Consider the following 25,844-nt stretch of genomic DNA (forward strand, 5'->3'; position numbering starts at 1 on the left):
ATTATATACGAAAAGAAGACTCTATCCCATTCTCGCACAAACGAAGAATTGTCGTCCGCGAGGTGGACATTACGCAGGAATGGATGCGATGTCACAATCGTCAAGATAAAGAGCGTAGGGAATGAATTATTTATTTAAGAAACTCGCGGAGATGAAAGGTTGCCAAATCCGGTGAAAAATTTCCGTTTGAGAATCTTCTGAGGGCACTTCTTGCGAAACATGAAAATCAAATATTAAAGATGGAAAAGAATATCAGACGACAAATAAATGAAAAATAAAAGTAGGCGGAAAGCGAGACGAAGGATATTGGAAGATCCGTCGAAAGTTTCTTGTGAAAGAAGAAAGAAAAGAGGAGCGGGAGGATAATCACGACGAGAAGCGAGCTTTTATGATCGCCTCGTCATTCTACATAGCGTATAAATCTTTTTCAGGGCGCACAAACTATGTGGCTCATCCTTGACCGCCATCTATATCTTCTACAAAGCTGTCTTAAAAATGCCACTGTAGAAGAAAAAAAAAAAGGCTCTCGGTCTGCACGAAGTCCTCGGAGCTTTACACATAAAAGCTTTATATTGTAGAAGTATAATATTGAAGGAGAAGATATAAATCAATGTTATGATATTGATTTATTCGTTAAAAACGTGTATTTGATAAATTTTTATATCCTCTTAGAATGATATGTCTCTTGTTACGATAAAATATATTTACACTACGGTTCATAAATTCGGGAACGATAATTCCGATTTTCTCGTATCTTACAAAAAGTTAAGTATCTCGATGAAAAAAAATCATACAGAACTTTTCGAAAACTTATTTCAAAAAGGAAAATTAAAGCAATAAATTTTAGTATTTATTGTACTTTGTTCTTAAATTACATAAAATTGAAATTTAATATTTTTTTTCAATATTTTTCAATATTTTACTTTAAAGCTTGATTAAAGACAAAAATAAAATAGAATTTCTAAATTTTTATGGTTTTTTTTTAAACAATCGTGCAGTACAATAATATTGAATTTCTTCTGTAAAAACTCACTTTTATAAAATGCTTTTTAAATTTAAAATTTAAAAAGTTTACAGAACAAAAATGTATGTTTTGTAATGTTTGCATTTCGCATAATTTTTTTTTAATTATTTAAGATTTTTTTATTTAACCTAAAGTGTTCTCAAAATTTATGACCAATAGTGTACGTAGCACAGAATTTGATTTTAAAATCATTAAGAATATTAAAAATTACAAAATTAATTTTGCTTAATGATAATAATTCCGAAATGTAATGTGCTGAATTTAAATATTTCCAGCTATTGAAATTAAAGTCCATCAAATACACTTTCAATGTATGCAATGTGGAAATCGAAAGATTCGTGGTAAAAACTCTCTCTTTGTCAGTAAATTCACCGTTTTATTTTTATTGACAAGGTCTATGCTGTCTTTGCTAAAACTACAGTTTATACTAGCGATCTCTCACAGAATCACAGAAAGCTCAAACAATGCATACCTTTCGACAGTAATGCTAATTTTACTGCACGAATTCAACATGAAGGATGTGTGCGTGGTATTTCAGCGTTTCCGTTGTTGAATGTGAAAATCAGCAATGGCGAAAATCCACCGGAGGTGCAATATGAAAAAAAGAATGTGCATATTAAGAAATATTCAGTGTGCATTTTCATGGAATTGCATGCCATGATCCTTCCTAAGTGTTATTAATTTTCCAAAAAAATAAAATGGAGGAAGGAAACCAAAATTGTTCCGGGTTTTCTTTGAAAAATATGGAAAAAGGCGATTTTGCTAATTTCGCTTAATACACACAGAAAAATGTTTTTTTTTTGCTAAAAAACGCGATTACTCTCTCAGTTTTTAGTTTCTTTTTTTAAGTAACGATTATCTTTACAAAAAATATTTCCTTAATAATAATTTTAAAATACACTTATTTACTTGAAACAAGATATATTTATTTAAATTAAGTTTTTATTTTTCTGTGAACACACAAAAAAATATGTATTTGAATTAAGTAAATATTATTTATTTAAAATATTTCATGAGTTTATATATCAGCAAATCTATCATAAATTCATCATTAAATTTATTCAAAATATTTTCCGAATTCTAGTAATTCTATACTTCATCAAGAATATTAAAATCAAAATTTGATTTGTTTATTATTCTAACTTTTCTTCGATACAATTTTATATTATTCTTCGAAAGAGTACAAATTCTTTTTTTTCTCGATAAATAATAATGAGTTTCTTTTTAATTTATGATGAGTACATTTTAAAACAATTCAATATCAAGAAAATATTCTTTGTTAAAAAGTCATCACTTACTAGAAAAAAAAAAGAAATAAATTGAGTAAACGTTTTTCTTAGCAGTATTTTTCTGTGTGTAGTGTTCTTAATTTTTTAGAAAAATAAAATTGAAGAATAAACTTAATTGTTTTTTTCCAGAAAAATATGAAAAAGATATGGCTGTAATAATGACAGTGGACTTTATTGATGGATATTGTAGTGTTAAAATGTGAAAGAAATCTTAAAACCGTTAACATAAACGATAACAAAAATGGCGTTATCTTCCCAGATAACAAAGCGCTTCCAAGCAAATTCGCGTAAATTTGTGACTGCTTATGATCCCGGCAACTTGTTTTATATTTATCTGCAACGATTTCAAAGCATATATCAGCACATTGAAGCAACACGCAGGCGATGACGTATAGGCCAGCAGTGTAATAGTAAAATAGCAACATCAATGTTGCTATTTTGCTATTACACTGCTAGTACAACCTCGTAATATAACAGAATTATGTGCCTATAAATTATTACATCAACATAATAAGAATAATGTAAATTTTACCGACGATTTTAGATGTACCAGTATGTTGTCGGCAAGTTGTTATTCAAAGTTAAATTATACCGTAAAGGTATCAGTTTGCCAACAAATGCGAACTCAGTTGTTGCAATTCTAATAGCAATTCTAATAGCAACACATGATATGAATGAGAGCAGCATGCCAGTAACAAGACAGACACTTTGTTATCTGGGTTAAAAAAAAAAAAATAACTCAAAAAAACGGCAAAGAAAAAACCGAAGTAGAGTTTTTTTTTTAATTTTTGAGAATTTTTCTGGATTAAGGACATCAGTCCTTCCCCAATCGTTGACCTTTTAAATAACGAATAAGGGCACAAAGAAACGTAGTAAAGAGAATCCAGATTCGAATACACACCTAACCTCGTCGTCCGCCATGGTGGTGTCTTGTTGTTACACGCGTCTACCTAAAAAAATAACAGAAAACCGTGCAAACGTTATTGTCGTGTATGTGCAGTGGTTAAAAACCTTGGTACACCGGCGTGCTATTAATAGGGAGTACCATCGGAACTCTCTGGTCGTTAAAATAAATAGGCGCCTGCGATCGGGACCCCCTGGCATCGCCAGTGGAACGAGATCGAACGGGAGCGCCTGTGAGCACGAAGTATTTGCGTATGCATACCGGTTCACCGATTGTCAAACGCGGAGATGCCGTCGCGCTTTTCGCGATGCGTATAAGCAATCGCGCAAATGGAGCGAACAAAAATAATGATGAAATGACCCCGAGCAGAACAACGAGTCACAATGATGTCAAAATGACATTAAAGTGAATCGTGATCGAAACGACTTTAATAATTATTTTGCAGTCAATTTGACGTCATGATTTTGATGTCATGATGATTTTTTGTTTTTCTGCTTGGGGCATTGACAGTGAATGAAAGATCGAATGTACGTCGTATAGTGTAGGATTTTAAAATATTGCTGCAATATTCTGATTGGCGTTTATAAAATCAAAATTTATGACATTTAAAAAATATAATTATTGTAAATATTTGTTTATGAACTTTTACATTTATGTATAATCTCTCAATTATTAATTAATTAAAGAAATATAATTAGCAACATAAATGTATGAGTAATCACTAAAAATATAGAATAAGCAAATGTCGAATTTATCAAGCAGACTCATCAAAAATGTTACACAGTAAAAAACATTTTGTATTTGTGTTAAAATTGATGTTAAAATGTCTGAATTTTTAACATACTCAAGTATTAGTTTATATAATGTGATTTTATTATTTAAATATTTTATTAAATTGATATTCAATATATTTTTTTTCTTAATGTAATATAAAATAATTTATAAATAAATAAACACATAATATAAAAGTAATATAATTTTGAAAGGTAAATTCTAAGCTAAAAGAATAAAGCGTTCATGTCAATACATTATAAATGTGAATTTTCAGTCAATTTTCCTAATAATCCATAATTTGTTTCCAAATTGTGTCAAACAGTAATATAATTTGTAGCAAATTACATAATATTTTTTATTATCTTCTAACATATTCATCTTTGTTAAATTCATCTAGAAAAATTTGGATAGACCATTTTGGACATGTAAAATGTGTTATATAAATTTAACACAAAATTTTTTGTTGTGTACTGTTATAAATTATAAAAAAGAAAATACGAGCGCGGTGCAGTGTTACAAAAAATTTTGATTAAATATTTCGTATGGAACCTGCGAAAACCGTGCTGGTATCGTTGACGATTTCTCTAGTCAGATGAAATTTGTTTTTTGTCAAAGAAAGTGGATCATGCTTTTTGCTATTTTTAGCCTTTACTTTGATATTAAAAAATTTATTTTCATCATAATACAAAAATTTTAGAATAAACTCATATTCAAGATGCAAGAATGTTCTGAAGAAGATATACATATTTTATAAACTGATGGGAGGGAAGGGGAGAGACGAGGGCATTTTATAAAAGAGCTCTCGTTTTCTCTCTTACAATCTTATATTCAAGCTCGTTTATATGTAGGTAGTTTGAGTAGAACATTGAAATCAACCATACGTGAAATTTTAAAACGTATCCGTGCGTTTTGTAGAAAAAAAACGTACCTTTTGTGAGCGGAAATCCGAAAAAGAAACCGTATATTGATATATTTTATGTCATAAAGCAGTTTGCGAGAACATCGTACGCATACAAAAAATGTTCTTTTGCAAAGAATGTACATGTTTATAATAATGCGTACAACACTTGACAAGGAGGTATCTACGCGTTACAAATATGTTACAAATATGTTCAAAAAATAGAAACCTTAATAATATTTCTAAAATAAAAGAATTAGTATGTTACTGATTCTTTTTCATAAAATATTTTTTGTCTTCTATCAACATTTTTTTATATTTTTTTATTAATTAAAAATATTAATTTTCAAATTATTAAATAATTATATTTTTGTAAAGCGGGTACCATTACACTATTTTTTTTCTATAATAAATACTAATCTTGGACTGTTTGAAACTAAAAGGATTGTTTATGCGCGTATAAAAAAATATGAATTCTTTGTTGTAACAATACATTTTACCGATTCTGCTTCAAATTCAGTCATGTACAAATATGGTAAAAAACATTTCGGCTTATACAACTATACAAACGTTCCTAGATATTGGAAGAGTGTTGCCAGAATTTTTTCAGACTTTTTGGCGCTTAAAAGCACTTTAAAAAACACGTCATATCTTCAACAACTCCCTAGTATAACCAAGCAGTGAAAAATATGGTAGTTTACTGAGAATGAATAACCCATTCAAAAATCAAATGTATAAGATTTATGTGCTCTTATATTGGATAGTAATTTCGATTTTGCGGTGCACCCTTAAGAAACTTTTCTCTTCGAACAAACAGTAATATTTGTTCTTAAGAGGTTTAAAATTTCAAAATTACATTACTTAACTATACAAAACATATCATTAATTTATGTACTATTATTTCCAAGTATAATTTTGATTTTTGAGACTTTTGGAAAACATTTGAAAGTGTGTCGTAAATATTAACACTAATGTTAATATGATATAATGAAAAAAGCGACCATTATAAATAAGCTCAATATATAACAAAAATTATGAAACAATTTTTACTGATTTTCTAAGATTCTACATAAATGCAAAAAAAAGAATAATATTCATAATAATACAATGTGAAATATATCAAAATATACACTAACAACTATACAAGTTTTGTATGTAAAAGTAATGTACATATTCAATAAATTTCAGTAATGTACGTATTTAATAAAAGTAATGTACATGTTCAATAAATTTCAGTTATTGCAACTAAAGTTTTAATTGCAATAACTATAAGATAGTTTGTCTCACCACGACAACCTTGTACTATTAGTTTAAAATGAAATAACACCACAGCTACAATATAATTACATAGTTACATAGACTTTACCACAAATAAGTTATGACAATTACATATCTCTAATTTACGTAGGATCCATTAAGTATACAATCGGAATAATTATGATGTAATAATGGTGCAGAGCCCTAAATGCTAGAAGTAAAAACAAAGTCTAATCTCACTCGGTTTAATTTTTTCCATAACTTATATTTGCATTATTATTTTTCTTTAGTTTACTCAACAATTTTACTATAAATAGTTAATATTACTGTGTTTTTCTTAGTTCATATAACTTATTATTGTTTCGATTACAACTTTGTAATACGTCGAGGTGATATTTGTTCACAAATATATTTGTTGATGCGATTTTTTTCTCCGAGTGTATGATATAAAAAAAGCGAGCCATTATAAATAATCTCAATATATAACGAATATTAAGCACGAATGTAAAACAGTTTTTGCTTATTTTTTAATGTCTCCATGTTATTTATATGTAAAAATAATAATATTCGTAACAAAGTTTGTAATAAAATTTAAACAAACGGAATATATCAAAATATATATGGATATACACATGTAATGTGTTTCTTGACAAAGCGTCATGTTATGCAAGAGATGTTAATGTTTTATATCGATTAGCAACTAAATTACACTGCTCATTATTTGAGATATTATATTTAATACCTTTTCGATTTAGATAGCTAAAGTCAATCGACGCATACATCTTAAGTTAATTTTGAGCCATGTTGTTCTGATTCCTACACTATCCGTCCGGTGCGTTCGTATACGGTGAAAATAATAGTACATAACCAGGAGGAATCGATCACCGACGCGCCTTCGTTCCTTTCGGGCCGACAAGCATTGACGGCATCGATTTGACCGACCTGTCGTGTCGATAAATCATGCGGCACACGCGCACGATTTAGATTTCGCCGCTTAACGTGCTGCGAGATGAAAAGACGAGAGCGTATTCTCTCTCTTTCTCTCTCTTTCGACGCGCGCGGTATAGAATATCCGGCGCGCGAAAATAGACGCCGGCCGTCCCCACTTTCCGCGACGTGCCGTCGTCGGGACGTCGGGCAACGTCGACGATCCAAATTTGGATGCAACAACCACGGTAGATATTCCGTCGACGTCGGCAGCTTCAACTGGATTCGATGTCGAAACGGCGAGGCGAACGGACAAACAAAGTCGCGCACGTTCTCGCCGCGCGAGAGCAAGAGAGGATTCGCTCGCCGACGAATATGCGCCCGTCAGCACGTCACGCTATTTGCGAATGACATTTCGTTCCGCGGAAATGACGGGAGAGACGCCCGAGGGGAAAATATCGCGCGCGTATCTCAGCGCGAGACACGACGATCTCGCTCCTTATTAGCGAGACTCTCCCGTTGCGGAATTTCGCGCCCCTGCGGTGTATCGACTCGCCGCCGCGCCGTCGCGCCGCGCGCCGCGCGCCGTCGGGGCATCCCATCCCGCAAGGCGGGATTCAACGAAGTTTCAAAACAGATAACTTATATAGGTAAACTTCTGTGTGCGCGCATCCGAAATTGTGCAATTCGGTTAAGGAAATAACAATTACGCATTTAGTGGCGCGCTTGCACGACGCGCGCTCGTTGTCGGAGCTCCAAAACGTTCGACAAGATGGATTGTACCTTGTCTACGGTGACAGTTCGCATTCCGAAAATACTTGAGGAACTTTACGGTTGTACGAGCGAAACAAACAACCGAACGACAAAACGAGATGTCATTAGTAATATTAGTAAGATGATATTTATGTGTACCAGTCCATCGCGAATATATTTATTTCACATCTCTTCCTTGCGCGTTTCGTGCAATAATAATTATTTATCTCTCTTTATATGTATTAATTAGGGAAATAACTAATTTTCCTAATATCGATTGAAATCAGAGTAAAGCGATAAGAAATATTTTTCCGTAAATTATTAGAGTAGAGACTGATATCGCAAAAATAAATCTTTTAAAAATATCCCTCGGAATGTTATAATGCTCAGTTTCTATATATATATTCTGCCTTTTGATCTCTGCACAGAGCGTTCCACGACTGACGTGGAATTCGAGCGAGCGTTGCATAACCGGGATATAATTTTGTTGCCCCTGCGTCACGAGTGACGTTAGTGCATGCGAATTTGTCAACGCCAGAATATTGGTACGTAGTATCGAAATTTTATAAAGATCTCGCGGAGCGATCAAATTCTTTCCGTCCATTAACTTGCCGCAACGCCTCCTTTTCTGTTTGTAATGGATGATCGCCTTTGCTAAGTATAGATTTCCTCGCGCTCGAACCATTCTGAGACACGTCCTATCCTATCGAGACGCGCGTACCATCTCCGATATCAAAGAGGCAAGCATCGTAAAAATAGATCTCGCTAAATCTCATTAAATTATGCGAGATGACGAAAAAAAAAAAAAAGGGTAAAACCCTGCTCGGGAGAAGCTGCGTTCTACATTGTTGAATCGTTTAGTTAAATTAAAGAAGATAACATAAGCATTTTCTCTTCATTAAATTATAAATTCCGAAAAAATTAATTGTAAAAAAACAATGATAATGATAATGATAACGATCCAACACCGTTCCATTGACGGAAACAAAATTTTACAACTTCTCTTGATTAAGATTAAAATGCGACATAAGAAGGTGAAAGAAAGGTGACGGCATGACTGAGGTGCACACGTATTTTACCAAAGTGTTCCGAATAACCGATCAATGGTCGAGTTGGATCTATAAACAGAAAAAGTTCTCGTCCATCACTTTCAACTCCGCGTCACTTTCAAGACGAGCGATCGCTCCTCGATGATCGCCGATCAGTCACTGTCTCGGGAGTCTCGGGCGAATCAATCGTCACAACCTTGAAAAGTATCTTTTGTACAACCACTCGTTTCACTGACACTCGAACGCGGAAACTTCCGAACAATATTCGAAGCAGCATTTCAAAAACAACAACTCCATTTCTGGAAGAAGAAATAGCGAGTCTTCTATTTTTTTTTTCTCCTATTCGGACATTTTCCAGACTTCCTCCTGAGGAACAAGACGTCTTCCGTGACACTCTCGCGTTGCGACAATAACGAGGACAATCGCGAGGACTACAGGAAAAGGGCTTACCTTGTGGAGAAAGCTTGCTGGCTGCGACTGGCCAACTGGACCTTAGGCAGCTGACTGTGCCATCGTGGATACCTAGTCGACTTCGTGAACCTCCATCGTAGGCCGGTTCACGTGGTACATGCATGACCAATAGCAACACGCCATTGGTCGTAATCATTTTTAGGCGAGAGCTCCGCTCGCTTTGCTTGCTGCCAAAAATAATCGGAAACTGAAAACGGAGCCGAGCCCGCCTGATATACGTCGCTAGGCTCACGCGTTTGTTCGCCGGATCGCCTTCTGATCACGCTCATGATATTACCATGGCTGTTATGAGACAAGGTCTTGAACTCTTTTGCTCTCAAACAACATTAATTAAGAAACAAATTATTAAGGAACGACTTGTTAATAGAATTTCCAATCAAAGAAGCAATATTTAATAAATGCATTCTATGTATTTGTAGGAAGATGATGCGCACACGGAAAGAATTTTCTCTTAGAATTTATCTCAAAAATCAAGATAGACATTGGACATCATTTTGAAAAAAATTTTGTGATTTTTCTAATTTCTACTACATGAAATACATAAAAAGACATAACATCTTTTGATTAATTTTAATACACGAGAAAAAGTTACTCGTCTCAAGTAAAATTACTTTGTTTTAATCAAACAATTTTCTCCAATAGTCTTTAGCAATGTAATTAATTTATAGAAACAATTTTCTTGTTACTAAAGTAAACATTTTCTATCATCAAAGAATTACCTCTTAAATTAAAAATTGCATTTAATAAAATAAAATTAAATTAAAATTAAGTAAAATTAAGAAAACATGTTAATTTTAGAGAGAACTTCTTTTCTTTACGTATATGTTTTTAAGAATATGTTCTGATATGTACATAATTAGTATAATGTCAGAGGGATAAATTCATACGTGCTGTAGTACAAAACAGAATATTATGTAAATATTCTTTTATTAATAAATACTCTTGAAATATATGTTTATTTTGGCCGATAGTAATTTTATTCTTCGTAATATATTTCATTCCTCAAATAATCCAGTAGGAATAAAAAGTCTAAATAAAAAGATGTATTATTCTTCAAGACAAGTCGAATACATGAAACGGCGTACAGCAAAACGCAATGGAAAATAAGAAGCTCACGGTCTCAAATCTAAAATCTAAAAATGATTAATATTCCATTTTTGCGCAGTTTGGTAGGGAGAAAACCGAGATATTATCGGCACCTTCTGAATTTCTCTTGCTCGCAGCTGCTGTTTGGCACTAAACGCGGTAACGATGACGGAAACGTCGACGCGCCTCGACATAACACAATCGTATCGGCGTAATGTCACCGTCGAATTTCAATGAAACTCTTGGCTCGAAAGTAGAAGTTACGCATACTATAAAGGACACGTGAGACATTCCCTTATCGGTAAAAACTGTCAAATGTGATTCCTTTCTATAGCATCAATAATGTAAGACGAGAAAATACACGGGAAAAAATGACGTTATATTATCAGCATCAATAGCAGTCTAATGAAAAATAGTCTTATTAAGTCAATAGCAATATTAATAAATGACAAATAACATTTTATTCGAACAACAGCATGACGTATTTATTTCACTTTTTTATTATTGAATTATTAAGATTTTTAATATCTTCATTGTTATTATCTTCATTTTATTATCTTCATTATTATCTTTATTGTAACTATATACATATAATAATTTACATCGTAAAGTTATTAATTAATGAAAACACTTTTGCTGTGCAGCAGTAAATTCACTTGAAAATTTCAACAAAATTATAATATTTTGAAAACCTCATGATATTCATTATAATTCTCAAACGTAAGAGCATCAAATAAAAGATTCATGTACTCTATTTTACCAAAAAGGTTTAAAATTTATATATCAAGACGTGTTTTACATTTGTGTTAATATTTACACATGTGTGTGGATCTAAAATTTTTATGGCCATCTATACAAAATTTTAAAAAGTCAACATATATATTTACATAAAAATAAAATTAATTAATTCTAGTATCCATATTTTATTTTCTATTTAATTCTAGATAAGTAGTTATGTGTGATTACAATGAAAATAAAAGAGTTAAGTAAAACTGAAATAATTTTTACATTTATTTTAAAATAAAAGAATTATACATAAATTAGAAGAATTACAAACAAGATCAAAATAACTCATAATTATGTTATTTTGGAAAATCAAAGTATCAAGTAGAACAAACCCGCTGAGTCAGCCACGTAGCATATGTCGATGTTACGTCGCACGTTTAACCCCGGTAATGTATCTACAGTAAACTTCATTATCGATAACGTTTTTTCAAGAGAATTGGTATTTTACATATTTACTATTTTTCTACACCACAAAAATTTTACTTACGTGTTTCTCACTCGCGGTTTAATCAACCTCCGAAAAATCAATGAAATTTTGCTAAAAGTACAGAAGAGCATGAAGTGTTGTGTGTAGGGAAGAAGCGCGCGCAAACGGACACGTGGTACATATCGAAACTTGGTCGGGTAGTTTAGTAGGGTCAGATAATACAGGTCTCTGCGAGTTGCGGCCGAATATAAAGTTTGCGACGTAGATACTGTGTAATCGTGAAGATGGCGAGAAGTTGCGGGGGAATTCGAAGCTCTACTGCTGTAACACTCTCATTACATTGGTACACGTTCCATTGGTAAACAGGTCATGTCACAGTAACGCTGTCTAATAAAGATTGCGCGTTACAAAACTGTGTATATATATTGCAGGTTCATCAATGTGCACAGCGCACAGCCATGTCACTGTTATTGTAAATATTTTTTGTTAATTAAAATGAGAGCGCAAAGGGATATCAATTTCGTAACGCTTGCGTCAATCTTTGCGAAACACCTCCCCTGATACATCAAGGTTTTAGCATTTCCTTTGACAATTAAGGTGCTTTCAAAATAATATGCGATCAGGTGTAAATAGATTTTCCGCGTCACCTCGCATCTCGTAACTTTATGGCGTTCACATTGACCGTAATCTACCCACTTAATATTAAGATCATAATTATTATACTCAGCGCTATCTGTGCATTGCTTAATCAATCCTATACAATCATCCTCCTTGACATTCACCTCTGATATTAGAGCCTAAATTCTGTGCAATGGTGCAATGGTGCATGCGAGCAAAAAGGACGGATCTAAGTGTATGTACAAAGCGATAGAGAGAAAGAGAAGGGCATGAGCTGGAGACTAAAAGACAGCACAGGTTCTCCTGATGCGTGCACCCATCGGTGTCGTAACCTTTAACCTATTCCCTCTTCGTCGGAAGGGGTTGCAGGTAGAGCCCCTGGGGGAGGGGGAGGGGGAGGTTGAATGTGGTACGCTCGAACGGATCATGAGGTGAAAGGGGGACAGGGAGGACTACCTTTGAACCAGAGGTGATTGACCCGGCGTCCCTGTTGCCACGACGACGATCCCGTGACGTCACGGGACAAGCTGGGGTTTATGGGTGACCTACATTCCAAAAATAACCGTCATCAACCTGCCCTCCCGTCTCATCGGCCGTTCTCACCCTTCGCCTTCTCTACACAGCACACAACTGCACGCATGCACGCACGCACGCACACGTTCGCCGACCGAATCACCGATGCCATTCCCTCGCATATCTCGAGTACGAGATTTCTTTTTTCTCCTTAAAATATATTTTTCTTCTTTTTTGTTTCTTCTACAATCATTCTCGCGGCTGAAATGACTATTGCCGCATGTCAAATCATTGTCGCAGTGGCACTTGAATATCCCTGTTATCGATTGGCAAGTGATGAGAAATGCGTGTATAAATGTACCAAACTAATCGTATGCTGTCCTCACGATTCTGTAAATTATCGTAGGATGTGACGCTAATTTATCGAAGAAAATCGAAAGAAAGTCTAAAAAAAAAAAGATACTGTCCTTGGCTGAGATTAAAACGAAGTGACTCGATGCAATTATCGTTCGACTTATGTACAAGTGCGAAAGGTGTTTGTTAATGTCAATAAAAACTTTTAAATATTGACTTTTATCTTGATTATTAAATCATAGGTCGACTGAGAAAAAAATATTGATGGGAAGGGGGGAGGGGGCAAATCAAAAGCATTTCAAATAATGACCGTTTTCTAATTGATTGTGCATTACTGGGGGAGGAAGGGAAGCGAAAGGTACTTTATCCCTCCCCCTCTCTAAGTCGGCGTCTATATACCAAATTACAAACAATCTCTCACATATAATAAATTTGCGACACGCAAATTAGGTAAATTAATAATAAGTAAATAAGACAGTATTTTTTCCTACGATGCAACGTATAATATTTCAAATACGCAATATTTTAGAGACTAACTGCAATTCACAATCTTGTCTATTAGTGCAAATATTTGTTATTTTGAAAATTGTCTTGTTTTATGATTGCAATCTGTCTGGTATCGCAGTACGTCGTACTGTGATTGTTCCATAAATTTTAAGAAACCTTTTGCGATGTGTTTGTGTTCAATTTTCGTGAATTAAATGAGGCACTATAAGACAAACCAATGCAAATAACTTATACCTGTAATTAAATTGCGCTCAAGAATTCCGTTGAATAAATAAGCAGGTCATCCATCTATTAAATCGGCGATTTCTTATGTAGGAATTTTTATGGCGTATTGTGGAGCATGTGTGAATGCGCGGTTTTTTATGGTAATAATAGTGACTGGTTAGAGCACAATTTAGAACCTGGAGGCTAATAAATAACAGTATCCATCTAATATTAGAATTGTGGAGACGCGGTGTAATTTTATACAAGATGTATTAGATTAAAGCTGATTTTAAACGTTCTATAATTTTTATCCAATTTAATAATAGAATTCTGTTTACAATTTTTTACTTTTTGTGCGAATTTTTTAACATACATTTCGTATGTACGTATTTCGCTTATTCAAATGTTATTTGTATTACGAGGCACACAAAATTATAAATGGAATTAAATTCTATCAATTCTGACGTGAATTATAGTTTGAATAAAGGCTTGTCTTCTATCTACAAATTTTTCAGTCATTTGGATAATTTTTCTGAATGTATTATGCATATAAAAAAATTAACAATTTTTTTGAGTTTCTTACGTCATAATATTATGCAAATGCAATATGCGACATTTGCTTCTTTCTCTGCGAAAATTGTGAGTGAGATGAGTAAAATAAATCTATTTTTTGGTTGACAATAGGCCACTTTCAAAATGTAAGATCATACAGTGTGTAAATATTAAAGGGTTAACGGTTTTACTTTTTTTTCTACAAAGATTAAATCTCAATTAGATGCACGATAAACGGACAGACATAGACAAACGAGAATGTCCGACTTCGACGGTAGTAACCATTTTAATCCCGCTCCTTTTTTTCAATGAATCGGGCGACCGAGCAAGCGGGCAAGTATCCACGGGGAAGTCGATGGGGTACTTCGACCCCGCGACCTAGTTTGTACCCCCGTGACGTCATACCGACGTCATTGCCCGGGGAAAACTAGGTCGGGCAGACCCAGGCGGACCACCGGAAGAGAGGTCGAAGGGTTTATTGAGAAATTCCCTCGATTCGGCCCTATCGGGGACAAATTTTAAATCGCCAGCAAGACTTTGCTTTCCTCATATATTGCATTCGACATTAATAACAGTCGCATGCTTGGGATATCTGCAGAATCGAAGCGCCTTTAACTTTAAGGCGTTTATAATGAGAGAAAGAGAGAAAAAAGAAAAACGATTATTTAAATAATAATTTTGATATTAAAATGTAATCACTGCTTTATCTCCACTATTAATGTTTATTAAATGATGGTATAACAAATACGATAGTTTTCAATAATATTCGACATTTTATTTTTGGTGACACTGTTGAATTGTTAATTTATAATAGAAAATCCAAGATTTTGTAAAGTTAAACTGAAACTTTAGAAGATGAATGTAGACAGCTGAAAATTATTATTCAAAGAGATATTTTACCAGCATATAAAACAAAAATCTAGTGTTTCCTACACTCGATTATGTAATACAAAATTTAATTAAATATACTGCACTTTAATTATTTAATAAAATGGCAGCATAGCAAAGCTTGTGGCAAACACACAACGAGCAATAAAATGCATAATAAACTTTATATCATCTGAGAAGAAGGTCTATCGAAATCGATACCGAGTTGTTTGATTTCCATTGCTCGTTACCAAGAACATATCGAAATAGTTTCGAGAACAATTTACTGTTATTTGCGCGCAGCAGAAAGGGAAAGAAAAGATAAATGACAGGGAAACGTATTCAGTCTTGAGGCTATATTCAGTTATCGTATTTTCTCAGCTGGAAGAAAGTGAGAAAAGGATTCATTTGCGAGACGAGGGTTGCGAGGATCCTCGCAATTGGCGAGGGACGATAGACTGACAGGGGAGAATTTTGAAAAAAGTCATGGGATATGCCGAAAGCTCGAAAACCGAACGGTTGGCAAATCTCATGAATGGCCGCGTAATGTGAATGAAGCTCCAGTGACCCAGTTTTGCTTGGCGCCCCTGCATCCCCCAGCCTTTCCGCTCCTCGCTCTTGGTCGAAGGGAGAGAGAAAGAGACAGCATCCCTCTCCCCTCCTCCCGCCAACTGCATCGCGTGGGTGTTACGTCAGGGACAGGTTATCGACTGCACCAACGGCCGCATCGAGAATATTAATTCGTGGTATCGATTGGAAATTCGCGCGATAACACGCCAATCGCCACACCGGATGTAACGAACGAGCAGTGAGATTCTCTCTGATAAAATAATAACTATTTTCTACAGAAGGCTCGTTAATTTCGGCAATTAATTACGTTAAATGATATCCCATGTTGGATAGATATTTAAGACACCGATTGCAATAATATTTTCTTTGAGTGATTTTAATACAAGCATTCGAAATTAATACCAGAATTCTCGCTAATGTTATTTTAGGTTTGCTAATCATTTCAATTTTTTTTCAATTTTTCTTTATATTATACAGAATATTTAAAATATGTGAATATGATACAAATAATTCTAATGATACAAAATAGCTCTTTACTAACCGAAAACAAGAATGGGAAATTATCAAATTGTATCTTCGGAATTCTAGTGTTAAAACAGAATTAGTACATGGATGTTTACACAACATATCTACGATGGAAAACATATTCCATCGACACGTTCTCAATTATTGCGAATGTCTCCCATAAATTTGCGCTAGACACTGAATGTCTGCACGTTTCAACTGTGTTAATTTATACATAAATGATTATAAATATTTTATACAGATTTTTACATTGCGCATTAGCATTTATTTTAACAATAAATTACACAAAAATTATCATAATTTATTGACATATTTACTTTCACGAAAAGAGAGATCATTAGTTATAACTTGCAACATTATAATATTTTATTCATATATAATAACTAATTTATTAGTTTAAACCCTTCGATTTTTATATAAGATTTGTTTTCACAAAAAAGAAATTATTAGTTATAACATGCAGCATTATAATATGATATTTATATATAATAACCTATTTATTAATTTAAACTTTTCGATTTTCATATAGGCGAGTCATTATGAATAGTACAGGAGAATTACTTATAGAAATATTCTTTTTTTATTATAGGAAAGACAGAGGTCGTGAGAGACATGTAGATTAATGAGATATCATGATATCTCGTGTAATTTGCGTTGAAGAGCGGCCGCAAAAATTACTTCGTTACTGTCTATTTAGATATCGCAGAATAGCTGCTGGTCAATAGTGTTCACTGCGTTTACATAAAAGCTGATTTCAATTTTGCAGATAGCTATGTTTACACATTCATAAACTTTCTACGTAATTGTGAGAAGTATATTAGATACTAATTTTTTAACTTTAGTCCAGTTTGAAGGCCTTGAATGTGGTTTTCAAATAATGTGATTGAATTTAATGTATATCATAATATACGTTTTATATAATTTATAGTTTTAGATTCAAAGATTCTATCTCGATAAATAAAAATAAATGACATTATATTATAGGTACATATAGGATGTTTATTTATTATATTTTAATATAATTTTGAATGTCATAAACATGCTATTATCGAAAAATTTTTTGGGCTGAACCGCTTAGGAAATTAATAAATGGGAATCGAAAGATCAAGATATTTTGAGATCTTTTATTTTTTTGTAGAAGTAATTCACATGAAACGAAAACAATTACGCGTAAAGAAATTATGTTTTTTTATTTAAGATAAGTGAGTAATTAGGTACAGTCATAGATGTAGGTACCTATTACGTCTATAAGAAACAATTCTATCGACATGAGCGAGAAGAGGTTCCGATCCAGTTTTTGAAGGACGAAAATTTGATCTGGCCGGTTCCCGTTGTTGCATCGGTGTCGGTGGCGCGCGGGGGGATAACCTGGGATTGCAAGGTAGGGTAGAATGACGTCAGAGGATGACGCGGGGCGTCGAACTCTCGCTGGCAACCGAGCATAGGAGTGCATCGACCTGAAACCCCTGGTTGCCTGGCTAGGACCTCTCTCTCTCTCTCTCTCTCTCTCTCTAACTCGCGCGAGCATCAGTTTGCTGCATCCCGATTTCGTCAAATTAACGAGGAAAGGTGGGAATTATGAAAGGCGATAGAGCGCGCGCGGTAACAAAAAAAAAATGGCGTTGCATCTATCGAGAGCTTTTAGAAATGAAGCACCGTTGTATTTTTCATAAATGCGATAATTCATGAGATAAAAAAGTGAAAAGTGAATTAATACCTCTTTTTCATCATTTAGATCTTTATTGTCATAATTTTTTTAAAGGTAAAGATTAATTTATATGATGCTATTATTCAGTAATTAGCTTGCTAGTCTTCTAGCAAATTAGAAAATTAGCGACTAAAAAAATATTTACACGCTAGTTGCTAGTAAAAAGCATCATATAATTTTGAGATTTTGTAGGTATAACCGATTCAATCGTTATATAAAAACAACATATTCCAAAACACAAATAAAATTAGATGTTGAGTATATTTTAGCCAAGGTCGAAAAGACGATTACACGTGCCACACTGTAATCGATATGGAAAAAGGATAGCTTCCGTTATAACAAAGAAGTTGATTTCCCGGGGATAACTAGCGTCTTTCTCTCTCTCTCTCTCGTCCAACTTTGACATTAATAAGCGAGATATGATGAAGATGTATCAACTCATTTATTATAATGAGAGCTACCTCTTTTCAATATCGATTACGGTGTGGCACGTGCAATGGTTTCGATTTTTCCCGGAGATAACTGGCGTCTTTCTTCCCTTCTCATTTATCTTTGATAATAATCAGCGAAATATGAAAATTGTACATCGGACCATTTCTTCCTTGGATCGGGATGTGACGGTCGCGAGGCACGAGTTGTCGCCGCACACAGAAGTGCAGAATCTGAGCGAGGCCGAGCAGGAGAGGGAGAGAGAAAGGGACGAATGATGGAAACTGGGTGAATGAGGCTGCTGGAGAAGAGCAACCGGCTGTGGTAGCTAGTGGTGGTGGCTGCATCGTTGCTGCTTCTCCAGCTGAGTATTTTTGGAATCGTTGAATTAGGCATCCGGAACAGACGTCACTCTCCTGGGACGCCTGGGCGCGATTCTGAAGTACGTAGCCGCCGCGCCGATAAGTTGACGAAGGACAAGGGTACGGGGGAGGGGGAGACGAGACACGTCGCTACGCTTCGAATGTCGATTACGATCGAAACGATCATTGATTACAAAATATATTGATCGATATTATTTATGAACTTCTCAACATTCCTTCGACATTGTTGTCGTGGATGAGAGCCTATGGAGATGCGAGCAATTAAAACAAAGTAAATACGAGATTTTTGGAGGTTGTGATTTGATAATAATACAAAGTTAATTAGATCTTTAATTCGTATTAGCAGGTTAATTATGTTTTAATGACTTATACAATTATGCTAGAAGAAGGACTAGTAAAGTCTGAAACGTCCATTTTGTTTTAATTATTTGATGGTCCTTAGTTGTCCATCAACTTGTTGAATCAATAAATTTATTTTTTTTTATCTTTTATTTTGCTTGTATTTGGATCGTTTATTTACAATTTATTTGCATTTACATATATCAAGCTTTTTTATGATTGATAGGTACGTATCATTTTTATACACTCCTTAAAAAGGTTACGCACAGATTTTTGCAAAAGATATAAAAATTATATGTATTCTTAAATAAAATTGAAAATAGATATTGCAATAAAACTGCAAAAATTTAATTATGCAATATTTTAATTATAATTACAAACGCCATTCTCAATTAGAAAAACATCTCTTTATTAACAGAATAGCAAAAGATGACAGATTAGTAGAAAAATCATTCTCTCTTCTGCATATCCTGCAAGTAGTTTTTACCCAGGCCAATGGAGCGACAGGCTGAAGGGTAGGAGAGCCAGCGGAAGGGAAAAGAAGAGAGGATGAGATCTTCGGGGAGCCACGTGGTGCGGCATGCGCGGGACAATCAATGTAATGACGTCATCGTCACCGTCAGCCAATCCCAACCAATCGCGAGTCTGCTCCATTCAAACCTGCCAGCCTCGGGGTCCAAGTGGAAACTCGACGAGTTCCATCGGACTTTGGCCCGACTGCAGTTCGGCCTCGATCACTGGAGGCGTGAACACGAGCGGTTAGACGCGCTTCGCTCGACGGCTCGTTCAGATCGCTTTCGCTGAGCGATTCCTCGCAAAAAAGAATCATCGTCGAGTTCGTTTACGACGATGATTCCTTGAGTCATCAGTGCTATTACGGCGGCACGATCCGCGAACAAATCAAGAAGATAACTCGATCAGAGATGACTGATTTATCAGAAGAAAAACGCTTCAACTTTAGAAAATGCCAAGGAATGAAATATCCTATGCGAGAAATTTGGACCAAATAGACCAAATAGAGATGAAGAAGGGACGTTTTGCGAAGAGGAACAATGGGAAGATGTTGGCAGCAGATCTGATTTATCGTGGAGTGCAGCGCACTGGAGAAGGGTAAGTTGATGTGCAACAGCCAAGAAACTTTCGTTCGCTCCTATTCCTTTAGCAGAAATTTCTTTTACTGGGAACAGTTCATTAACTTTCTTTTAGATATTATACATTAAGAACTTAAATTCAAGTTTTATCATTTTTATCAGTAGAAAATTCAGACTTTTTAAATAAAAAGATCATTGTATGAGAATCTTTTTAGCTTGCCTATGTCGAAATATTACAGCACCTTGGCAGGTAAATTATCGTAGGTAATATTTGAGCTACAATTTCGGTAGTTTTTCGATTATATTTTAATAGTCTATTGAACAGTTTAGGCTAATAAGAGATGAAGTTGTAAATTTAATTTATTTTGGCGAATGTAGTTAATACGTGTGCGTTGCATTTTAATATTTGACGATAATATATAACATGTAACAAAGGCTTTTTAAATCACAGAATTAAAAATACTCCAAATACAACGATCCTCGAAATATTAAACTTTGAAGATCGATGGCAAGTTTAATTAAAAATTTGCACTGCACGATTATTTAGGGAAATGTAAAAAAAACGAAAAACATCGGTATCTCTGCGAGAAAGCAGCACGTGGTGCAAGATAGACCCAAACAAACGCCTACACGGAATTCTCAACAGACGAAACGCCCACGTTTCGGAAAACCGAACACTGCTGCTATAGCCGCTGCTTCCTTGCGAGAGTGAGAGTGTAGCGACCTCACTCTCGTTCGTCTGAGAGAGGTCAAAATGTTACAAAACAAAAAACTCAATTTTCTTTTCTTCCGTCCAGAAACATAATCTTGCGATATTTCCCGATTTTCTCATTATTTCAAGTTACACATGCTCGTTCAAGTAAGATACCGCATGCAAAGTAACGGTTGGAAAAGATTTATCAAATTTTATTAAATAGATATACCTTTATTTTAAATATTCCATCTGGTTTTTTGTTTTAGAAATCTATGTAGTTGCAATGAAATAATTTTCCCACATTATTTATCGCCAAACGAAAAATTACAGATATGTTTCGTCTACGCATTTTTTATATTGATTGATATTTCGATGATCGTTAGTCTGCACGAAAATCTCATTGCGATATGACGCATCTCTAGCCGTCACCATCATTGCCCTACTTTTCACTCGGTATACTCGATCGAGCGAGTTAGGTCTAGACGCTTTCATGTCACATGGCGTAAATTCAGTGAGAAGTTGCGAATTTTTAAGAGAAGAGTCGTGAAATATAAAATTAACGACGCTTACAATTATTTAGAACGTTCTTTCATCGTTCCTACTGCGTGAAAAAAAATTATCTGTCATAAAATATATATAAAAAAAAAATACTGTAGACATAGACGTATTGTTAATTTCAAACACTATACAGTACAGAAAGTACAATTTTTTTAGATCTTTCTCTTTTTTTAATAGTAGAAAAAATTATTTAATGTAATGAATAATTTTGTTCAAGAATTCACGTACCTTGTGTACAGAATCAATTTTGATAATATCGCGCGCAATGTACAATCGTCTATATCTGACGTATAATTTGATAAAGCGTGGAGGCATAAGGATACATCAGGCGCATCCGAAGGAACGGGCAAATTTTCACAGCGGTCGTTTAGTCCAGTTAATTGGGTCAAAATATGGCGTACCCCTCATCCTTGTCATCCTGCACCTTTCGTTGCCGCCGTCGCCATCTCACCCCCCTCGTGCGCCACGACAACCCTGTTACCGAACCCTTGTATCTCCCTCTCTCCTCTCCCTTCTCCTTGGAATGCACGTCACAACGGGGGAGGTGATGACGTCGGTGGAATGCAGACGTGCGATTGGCCGAAAGCTCACTGACGTCACGGGGGTGAGTCTCTATATGCGCCTGTATGCAATCCCCCCTTGGACCCCCTGTTATCACGAACGCGGATCCTTCCATCCGCCCCACGTCGCGCGCGGAGGGGCGCAATAGGCATCGAGAAATGGTGCACTCCAGTTCAAAGCCACAGTTTTCCAAGGCTCTCCGACCCAAGAGGTTGCCGTGAGCCTCTTTCTCACCTTTTCTTCACCGTTCTCCAATTTTTCGGACTCTCCGAGATATTCCACTACCCCCTCCCTCCACCTCCAACCCTTATCGTGATAAAGACCATTCATCGTACTCTTTTCGTTCGCGTCGTATACGTCCGGTAGTTCGTTCATCTCGTTTCATAGGATACCTAGGATTAAGTCGTTCCTTTTGCCGTCCTTCGTAACGTAATCTATTTTAGTATAACATACAGTTTGTTGAATAAGTGATATAAATTGTTTTCTTATTTCTCGAAAGATACAAGGGGTTACTATATTATATTATAAAGGTTTATTTTTCAACTGTTATACAATCCAATCATTTTAGATTGATTATTGATAAAAATAACATAAAAAATTGTACGTTATTCTAAAACAGTCATCGCGGATAAGTATTATTACGAAAACGAATCGGCTTCCGAAAATTCATCCTCCAATTCAATTTCAATATTTGTTGTTTCTTTTCTCTCCATTTATCCATTTATTTCTCTATTTAATCTCTTGATTTATTAATCTAGTTCTTTTCTCTCCATTTATGCATTTATTTCTACATATTTAATCTCTTGATTCATTAATCTGGTTATTTAGTTATATTGTTTAATTATTATCTGTCCGGTTTAATCGTTCGTGGTTCACGTCCGCAAATTTGATTAATGAATAAAGGCAAAGTTCGATTTTCTAAAAGCTCCGAGTTACTCTTGATAACGTAGGTAGTTAAGTTGCTTTAGCCTGGCCGAGTTTCCGTGACCTTCGTGTAGAAGCGGGCAGATCGATAAATCGTTGACATTGTCAAATGCGGTAATTTCTTCTGTACCTCAATATAGCCGCGTACCAACCACTATTGATCAACGAATATTCACATTCTGTTAGTTTAAATTTAATCGCGACGTCAAAAGTTCTGTGTATTAATAACCTGTTATACGAAACTTTTTACATCATCTGCAAATCGATCTGTCTTTATATCTTTTTGAAAATTATCTTTTATCTCTGAATTTAAACATATATTTTTTTTCACAAGAATTGGTTTTCCAAAAACAAATAAAAATAAAATAAAATTTTAGTTAAATTTTCAAATAAATTAATTTATTGTAATTTTCAACAGTTTCAAATTTTTCAATCGGAAAAAAAATTTCTCGTAAAAGAGACAATTTGTATGAATATGACTATGAATATCCGTACATTTGTCGATTTACATATCCTTTGTGCTTCAAAAGATAAATCTATTATTGGAAAGATTTAAACAAGAAAACGACACATTACATATTAATTGTCTATTAATAGTCCACGGTAGATGATTATTTATTAGCTGACACGATATCGAGTTGAAATCTCATTGAGACCGTCGTTCCTTGAAATAACATTCGGGCGAGATCATTCATGATCGGCGCGTTAATCGCGCATCACGATCCTATCCGGTAGGCAAATCCTTGGCCGGACGACATCGAGTTTCATAAATAAAGCCCCATTGAAGAGAAGTTCATTGGGGAATGGGGTAGCATGACCTGCTGACCCAGATTTCCCATGACTTGCGTCATTCACAATCTCGCCCCTCCAGCCGAGCTTGGTAACTACACGCATCTAAAATAGTGGAGGATACAAAGGGAAATGGCGAGGGTATGAACGGGATGGTGGTTGCGAGGCTGTGCAAGACAGACAATTGCGAATCGAACGGCGCCCCGATCAGCGCGGCAGCGACTTTCAGTCTTCTTTCAAGGACGCGCGATCACGACGGTACCAAAACGCGTTCGCGATCATCGTGGCGTCGGGATTGTACGATCTTTCCTCAAGAAATCATCACCGCCCAGTATTTTCAAAAGTGTCGATATCTGCAGATTAAAAAGACATTCGTTGAGATAATCGGAATTAATAGTGAATTGCAATCATGCGTTCCTCAACGTGTCTACGGTGTAAAGATAACTCGCGAAAGTCGGTTCCGGCACGTGCCAGACATCGAAGTGACCGTGTCGCGCGATCGTCGTTGTTACGACTAAGGTAAGTCAAAAGTGATCCTGACAAAAGACGAAAAATCCATGGCTTATGGTGCTGTTGCCTGGCAACTATCCACCCTGGGTCAATGGGATACGTAGGAGAATCTGGGTCAACCTACGAGATCCTCGAGAAGGATGGAGGATGTCTTCTCAAATCCTCCTGAAGACGCGTGTGGTTCCGGTGATTGGGAGTGCAGTAAAAACGTTTGAAACGCGAGGCTGATTTACCATCGTCGTAAAATAAATTCGCGTCGTAAAAGAAATGACTCCTGTCCGTGTGAATATAATGAGCCTATTTGTGATATTAAATTGGGGAAAAGTGGTTTCTTCATATAAGAAAAAGTGGTCAAAATGATTGTTATTTTTACCTCTTTCTTTATCTGAAAAAAATCACCTTTACCCAATTTAATACCACAAATATTATATGTGTATATTTTTATCTTTGATTAAACACATTCATTCTAAAATAAATTTAAACAAAATTTGAAGCAAAAAATTTCCTATTTTATTGTGTTTTTAGAAAGTTATTTCTTTTCAATACAAAATAATAAATTTCTTTATCAAATTTCGTTGCACATTAAAAAGTTTTGCTATAAAAAATATTTTCTATCAGATGAATTTTTATGAACGTCGGTTGACATGAAATATAATGACAGCCTTGTGTGCTAGGCGAAAATCGTGCTTTATAGAAAATCTTAAACTCGCCCTTGTCTCGTCTTCATAGTTTTCTCCTACTGACCCGAATATCTATATACAGGGTAACGCGCGCTATTTATAGAACCACCCCCGATGAACGACCCCAACGAATGCAACGTAACGAAGGTCTGTATCAAACGCGGGCAAGGAGACGCAATAATCGCGAATGCATTCCTCTTTGTAATTTTATTAATGCATGTAATATCAGACAATATATATATAAGTAGACCAAAAGTTTTTTTATAATAAAATTTTTTTTACAAAAATTGTAATGAATATAGAAGACATAAAATTACACACACACACACACACACACACACACACACACTTTATCGATATGTATCATAACATGTATTATAACTTGTTATACTTTTTCTAATTTATTATATAAGATATCTTGACTGAACAAGATACATATTTAAATTATTTCATTTTTTAAAAACTTTAATTTTACTAGAATAAAATTTTAAAAACTGTATTTATAGTAACAGCACTTTTTAAATTAGAGTTTTAATTATTTTGTTTAATAGATTTTTATTTGTAAAAGAGAGACAATGCAAGTGAGGTACTTGAGTTAATTAACACTTTATTTATTTATTTATTTATTTATTTTTATTAAATAGAGTGTGCTTTATCTAATTTAGAATTTAAAAAAAAAATGAAATAAATTGATTGGTCCTTATTCAGCCTAGATACTTCACTTTTATTGTGTCCCTTTTATAAATACGGCGATTTTAGTTTCGAAGTTAGGAAAGGCCAACATTGACCTTTATACACGTCGGATATTTATGGACACGTTCTA

General features: G+C 34.7%; 1 protein-coding gene across 19 annotated transcripts in view; it reads right to left on the minus strand.

Moving 5' to 3' along the window:
* Window positions 1-9,439, minus strand: part of LOC105197190 (troponin I) — a 34,468-nt gene extending 25,029 nt beyond the window's left edge. For 8 of the 19 annotated variants that reach the window (XM_026136856.2, XM_026136854.2, XM_039447246.1 and 5 more), the window contains exons 1-2: window positions 9,326-9,439; window positions 3,220-3,263 (exon numbers count right to left, since the gene is read on the minus strand). In XM_026136856.2, coding sequence (XP_025992641.1) covers window positions 3,220-3,234 — 15 coding nt within the window. In that variant the 5' untranslated portion in view covers window positions 3,235-3,263; window positions 9,326-9,439. Of the gene's footprint in view, window positions 1-3,219; window positions 3,264-8,905; window positions 8,925-9,325 lie in introns of those variants that run through there. The other 11 variants (XM_026136852.2, XM_026136849.2, XM_026136853.2 and 8 more) reach the window with 4 other exon arrangements.
* Window positions 9,440-25,844: the final 16,405 nt, after the last annotated feature.

This window comes from Solenopsis invicta, chromosome 3 (genome assembly GCF_016802725.1).
Source record: "Solenopsis invicta isolate M01_SB chromosome 3, UNIL_Sinv_3.0, whole genome shotgun sequence".
NCBI lineage: Eukaryota > Metazoa > Arthropoda > Insecta > Hymenoptera > Formicidae > Solenopsis > Solenopsis invicta.